A 7,201-nucleotide genomic window follows, 5' to 3' on the forward strand; every position below is an offset into this window, starting at 1 on the left:
CCAAAAAAAAATATATATTCTGAGAATATATTATGAGGCCTCATGTAGTAAGAGTAGCTCCATAACAGATACTAGTAGGGGTGGGAATCTTTAGGCACTTCACGATCCGATCCGATCTGATTCTGGGAGTCATGATCCGATTCCAAAACGATTCTTGATCTACATTTTTTTCTAATTGTTTCTTCCGCTCTGCAAATACATCTTTACAACTTTACATTTGAACCAAAATTGCACTTTCTATGCTTTTTTGTTTATAGTTGCAATCTCTGTAAGTCAGTACTGCCATCTTTAAAACAGGAGTGTGAATCTTCACTGGTTTCACGATTCAATTCAATTACGATTATCATGATTCGATTCAACTCAATATCACGATGCGTCACATTCTGAATTTTCAATATTACTGCACATGGCTACATTTTCATGTACATTTTATATCAACTTTATTTTGTGCAAATTTTACTTTTTTGTTTTTTTATTAAATTATATAAGCAAGCTACTTTTTAAAATAATTACTTATTTTAAAAATAAGTGTTCTTCAAGTAGGCTATCCGAAAGTTTACAGACAATCATAGTTTTCAGTAATGATTTTAGTAGGTTTTTTTTAGTAATCATGGTTTTTCTTTCTTCCTCAGCATTATTGCTGTTTGATTATTACTGATGAGATCACAGAGAGTGGCAGCTTTAACAGACATTCACACCGATTCACACTAATGCACATTTCTATTTCGATATATCAGATGTTTTGTCCTGTTCTGAAAACATAACTGACTCTGTTTACATCAATTTCGTATGAAAGTATTCGGAGATGCAAGTGCATTTAACTGCAGCCGTGATCGAGCTTCATCGGAGAATCGATTTTTTTCTCCCACCCCTAGATACTAGCAGAGGTGTAAAGAGTACCTAAAAACCATACTTGAGTAAAAGTACAGATACCTTACAGTGAAAATTACTCCACTACACGTTACAAGTCACCAATTCCAAAACAACTTGAGTAAAAGTCTTAGAGTATCTGATTTGCAAAATGCAATGTGTAACTGCAACACTCATTTCAAATGTAGTGGAGGAGAGTACAGATACTCATTAAAAATGTAGTAAAGTAAAGAGTAAAAGTTGCTAATATCTTTGATACTTAGTACAACTACAAAGTACCGGAAAAGATACTCAAGTACAGTAACTAATTACATTTACTCCAATACTTTACACCTCTGGATACTAGTCAGCTAATTTCAATTTACAGTAAATGACATTAGCACCAAAAATCACAGCTGTCCTCCTTCCTTCAGTTGCTCGCTCGTAAGCTGTGTTACCTGGGTTGGTTAATTCAATAGCATTCGTGCACTGCATTAATGCTCCCGTGAAACTGATGTAGAGAGTGTGACGAAATCTGAACACAAGTGGTTAGAGGAGACACATTCAAAACGCTTGTTTACCAGCTGGAAACGATAAACGCATCTCAGCTGACAGGTTGATTGAATCGCCAAAAAAATGCAATTTCATACCCTGGAAACAGGGTTTCTCTCTCGCTTAATTTACAGTATAATTTATATAATTTGCATGCATCAGGGATCGGCTAACAATATGCAAGAGAATCATGAAACTTCTGGGAGAGGTGGGATGTCTGTCATTGTCACATTTGAAATTACTACAAAGAAAAAAAAATACTTAGTTGAAGATATTTTTAGATCGTTATTACCGATGATTAGCTTTGGCTGCTCACGGACAGTGACACTGATGCTTTGACTCGGAGTAGCAATGTACCGGCAACATGTGCAGGGACGGATTAACACAAGGGCTATAGGCAGGACTGAAGCCCCAGGGCCCGAAGATGGAGGGGGCCTATGATTGTCTGTGGAGGAAAAGTGGACCTATCGACTGGCCATTGGGAGCACCCAAACATTTCCCAGTGATCACCGAAACCCCACCACGGCTCCACATATTAAGTTCTGCTATTAGAAGAATACTTATGTGTTTTATACGCAATGTAACTGACTTGAATTGAGGTCACTGGTCTGCCATAATGCTGAATAAATGTTCTGAACTCTTGCTTTTCCACTTTATGTGGCTGAAGCTATCATAAGCATTTTAAATTATAAATATTTGTTTACTCTATTTTTATTGAACATCTAGCTGGCTGACATATACTGTAAAAGGCTTTGTCAAAATTGCAACAGTGACTTGAAAAGCTTGATCTCATCACTAGGAGAGGCTGAATTTTATAATTTTTTAATGGGCTTTTTGCCTTATTTTACAGGACAGCAGACCGGAAGGTAGGTGTGGGAGAGGGTAAATGAGATGGGACTGGATCCTGGATCCCCATCCAACCACTGGCAGTAGGCTGAGTAAGGACGCCCATGTGTCCTTTTCCCTGGCCACTTCCTCCAGCTTATCCAGTGGGATGCCAAGGCATTCCCAGGCCAGCCGAGTAAACCCTACAGCATGTCCTGGGTCTGCCCCGGGGTCTCTTCCCAGTTGGAACACCTCCACTGGAGGTGTCTGGGAGGCATCCTGCCCAGATGCCCTAACCACCTCAGCTGGCTCCTTTCAATGTAAAGAAGCAGTGGCTCTACGCCGAGTCTCTTCTGGATGTCCAAACTTCGCACCCTGTCTCTCAGGGTCAGCCTAGACACTGTGCGGAGAAAACAAGGTTCTTGAACTCCTCTACTTGCGTAAACATCTCACTCCTTACCTGAAGCAATCCATGCTTTTTTGCCTGAGAACCATGGACTCAGGAGCTGACCCTCATTCCCGACACTCGGTCGCAAAATAAATGCTGAAAGTCACAGCCCGATAAAGCCATTAGAACGACATCATCCGCAAAACAGCAGAGATGCCACCCTAAGACCCCCCATAAGCAGCATCTCTAAAACAATATGTCCTGAGCATGTGCACAGCCCTGAACCATCAAAAGTGTGAAATGTTTAAGAATTTACAGCTGTCTTGGAGTAACATTTTAGCTATAGAATTTACAGCTATTACAGTAAATTATGAATTATTAAAAATTACATACATTTTGTGATGGAGCAAGTGAAAATATGTGTAGGACACATTCAAATCTGAACTACTGAAAAAATTAAAAACTTTAAAGTTGTGCCCTGCTGTGATGCTCTTGTTTCCTATTTTTCTTTCAGTCAGTTGGAGTGTGATGGAGCGAAGGCAGGTGGCTCTGCTGAGAGTGAAGTTGTGCTGAAAACATGACCATCTGTTTACAGGAGCGATCGGAAATGTGACCTGCCAATCTGGCCTCCTGTTCTGCCGTGGCCATGTGACATAGAGGATTACACATTCTTTATACTTCTGGCCTGCACCTTTCACACTGTTTGAACATTTCCTGAATCAAATGGTCACAGGAAAATGGGATCCTGCACAGATCCTATGCTTTACAGTAACTGTAACTCACAATCCCATGATAAAAAAAGAAATGGTAATAGGTCATAGTGGACAGATTATTTCAGGAGGAAAAAAGAAAAGAACGGACAAGTAGAACAAAATTATTAGAACTGAGGTTGTCTGGATATGAGGAAAGTACATTTATTTTTAAGGATATAAAGCACTTCTAGTGGCAAGCATGAAGTCGACAAGCATTACTATTACCATCGCTCTTTTGTAGTGTTGGTGATTTGACCAAACCCCTGCAGTAACTGTTCAACTCGTCCTACACCTAGAAAACCCTAACAACTACATATCAGTCAGCATCATGGCAGTGCATTGCACACATTCAAGAACCATATAAACTTTTTGTCAAGTGTACTCTAAAACTGTGATACTGTAAATAACTTGATAATGTAATTTTTGCTCTCAATGCATTGTAAAATTGTAAAATGTTACAAACAGGCTTCAATTTAAAAAGCACTGACCAATGTCCTCTTTCTAGGAATTACAAATCAATAAAAACATAATTATACAGGTAACTGTTAACGTATAGTTTTTTTATTAGCAGTGTAATGAAACATCAATCAAAGGATAGATGCATCAAAGGATACCGATATGACGTATCGATAAATAAAAAACATCTACATATATTTTCATATATCCATAAGGTCACAAGAAGATTTGTTTAAAAAGATGTCAAAATGTCCCTAAGATGCCATCAAATATTTGATACGTTTTAAGAACTGTCCATGAGAAACCATGGTTTCACTTTATTTTGATGGTCCCTTAAACACATTCTGTTGACCATAAGTAACGTTGCACCTACATGTCTACTAACTCTCATTAGAGTATTAGTAGAGTATTAGTAGACTGGTAGGGTTAGGGCTAGAATAAGGTGACATGCACTGTACTTGCAAAGTTACTTAAAGTCAGTAGAATGTCTTTTGGGAGACCATGACAATAAAGAGTTAGCAGATATTAAGCAAACAGTGTATGTAGGTGCAACATTACTTATTGTCAACAGAATGTTCAAAAGGGACCATCAAAATAAAGTGTTACCTAAATTATTACTACAAAACATGTTTTAATGGACTTTTACAGTTGTAGTACGTAGTTTATACATTTACTCACCCGGCTTAAGTTGACATCATTTTTGCTGTCACGGGTAAACTGGCTGGTTAACTGGTAAATCATGGTATGACCCCTCCTTCTGGCTTTACTGAAATTAGAATTTCCGGTGGTCCTTTTGTATGGCTTATTATCTGCACAAAATGAAAATAGCATTAACAGCCTTGACAGTTTACAAATCATAAACATTTAAAATGGCCTAACTGTATGATTGCACCAGAGTGTCTGTGTGTTTTAAAAGTTATGTGTTTTGTAGATGCAACTCCCAATGCCCGTAAAGACTACTGATTAAACCTATCCCTTTACACCATTTGGCATGTGATGTTGGCTTTCACACTAAAATAGTTTAGCTTCTATCTAAAAGATATAATCCTTTTTCTTGGAAGTTCCTCTTACTAAGGGCTATATTTCAGTATATCTTACTGAATCTTCATTCTATAGTACATGTGCTCTCTAGGCTCCAAACATGCTATTTCTTATCAAATGTCAACAACCAAAGGTAAGTGTTTTCTAGGCTATTTATTTTCCTAACTTGAAAAAAAAAAATAGTGAGACTAATGTTTGTAGTGTAGACAGTACCATCAGTTCTGCTGTTTTGACTCTTGTCTTTTGCTTCTGTGATATCCTTGAATGAAAACAGAAAAAGCACCATCTCCCCCTTCTCATTCTTAATGGGCACAATGTCCAACAGACACCAGAAAGTACTTCCTGTGATAACACACCGAATAGAGTTGCAGAATTACACACAGACATAAAACAGTTACTACATCATAAACTACAGAAGAGTTACATTAGTAGTGGGCTGGTGATTTTGAACCAATTAAACTTACAGCTTGTTCATTATTAATTAAGGTGACCAGATTTCTGAAATGGAAACTGGGGACATTTTCCTAGTTCAACAGCTAAAATATCATTGAAATCTCACTTGATGTTATCTATAAATTTAAAAACGGAATTGTTGTGGGTTCCATATCAATATTAAATAAACAATTAAATAATTATAGTTTTCACAAACTGTAAACACACTGTAGAGTAATTACAACTTTTTTAACTTTTTTAAATGTTGTGAATTTAGAAATGGACCTTTGGCCAATTTTAAGCACAAAGTATGTGCTTTCTGCATAATTGTTGCAAGTGTAATTGTTTAGTTGATCATTATTGTTATTATTTTAATCTGTTTAGCTTGGGCTGTAATTTCACCCAGTTACCATCCATCTTATTTTACAAAGAGGAGGTAATCTGTTTTCTGTGAATGTGCGAGAGTTCCGATTCAAAATTGTGTACAAAACAATTCCGCACTCTGTTTAGGCCCTGTTACAAACAGCATTACATTAACCTAACTTGAATAGTTATTATGTGACTACCTTAAAACAGAAAATGGTGTCTCGTTTGATAATTGCTGCTCTCGTCCAGGTTCTTCATTGCTCAAGTAGCACGCACAACCAAATAACCAGTATACCTCGCAGCCCTCTCTGTTGGTGAAAATAATCACTACACGATAGCTCTGGTAACCAGCAGCCTTTACACTGCTAAAAGAGCTGACCATTTTAAACATGAGTCTTTTTTTTTTTTTTACAGCCCATTTTATTTTGATAGTCAGATCTGTCTGTGGCAATTTAAATTCTCTGCTTTAGGTTCTGATTACAATCTAGTGTTCTTTGGACATACTATCTCCACTGGTAAAGCACAATAATAAGTGTGTTCTACGGTGACAGTGAAGTGCAAAACAAATCACAATTCTGAAAACAAAATAACAAATTACAAACGCAAATGCAAGTCTAAAAAACAAAATAACAAGTCAGAAAGCACAACGACAATTCCGAAAACAAATGAACAAGTCAGAAAACACAACGACAAATCAGAAAAACCGGAAGAGGTAGGTATAGTTTGAGACAGTGCCATTGGTTTGGGATTACTCACCGCTGACTGGACGAGACATCTGTCAATCAACTTATACAGGGAAGAACCAGCCGAAGAACAGCAGAGTCGTGGTAGAAAGTTCGGAGATGGTATTAAAGTAGCTCAGTTTAAATGTATTGTATAAATTGCCCTTACTATGGAATAAAAAAGTACGGAGTGTCTATTTAGATTTAGTTAAAAGTGGTTGAAAAACATCAGCTCCAGTGGCGCAGATGTATAAGTGCGTGTTGTTGGCTTTTTGACGCGATCGACCCGGGTTCGATCCCACCTTTTGCCAAATTTTTTTATTCTCCCCTTTCAAATCTCATGTCACATCGTAAAGGCGTTTATTTTCAATAAAAAAATCAAAAAGTTGAAAATAAAGTATAGGGTAGGGTTAGGGTAGGTGTAGGGACGGCTTTATTGTACCAATAAGATGGCATCCATTTAATAATTAAAATTAAAATGATAATTTACACTCAATACGTTATTATTGCATACTGTTTTATAATGTACTACAATACTGAAGTGCAGATAATTGCCACTATTTGCAACAAGTAGTATACTTGATAGTAGAAATCCTGCTATTTTAACATAGTGTAAATAGGTATTTGCACTTAGTGTAAATAGCATATTGCTAAAAATACTACTATTTTCACATAGTGTAAATAAAATCCATTGCTAATACGAGATTTGAAAAGGGAGGGGAAAAAAAGTTTGGCAAAAGGCGGGATTGAACCCTGGTCATCGCGTCAAAAGCCAATGACATGCACTTATACATCTGCGCCACTGGAGCTGATGTTTT

The 7,201-nt window shown here is 37.2% G+C and overlaps 1 protein-coding gene across 1 annotated transcript in view; it reads right to left on the reverse strand.

Moving 5' to 3' along the window:
* The window catches only part of LOC107556752 (potassium voltage-gated channel subfamily H member 4-like), a 32,015-nt gene that overhangs the window by 14,660 nt on the left and 10,154 nt on the right, over positions 1-7,201 (reverse strand). The window contains exons 3-4 of the mRNA XM_016239944.1: positions 5,077-5,205; positions 4,501-4,631 (exon numbers count right to left, since the gene is read on the reverse strand). Coding sequence (XP_016095430.1) covers positions 4,501-4,631; positions 5,077-5,205 — 260 coding nt within the window. The remainder of the gene's footprint in view (positions 1-4,500; positions 4,632-5,076; positions 5,206-7,201) is intronic.

This window comes from Sinocyclocheilus grahami, unplaced genomic scaffold (assembly GCF_001515645.1).
Source record: "Sinocyclocheilus grahami isolate Dianchi unplaced genomic scaffold, SAMN03320097.WGS_v1.1 scaffold578.1, whole genome shotgun sequence".
In the NCBI taxonomy this organism is placed as follows: Eukaryota; Metazoa; Chordata; class Actinopteri; order Cypriniformes; family Cyprinidae; genus Sinocyclocheilus; species Sinocyclocheilus grahami.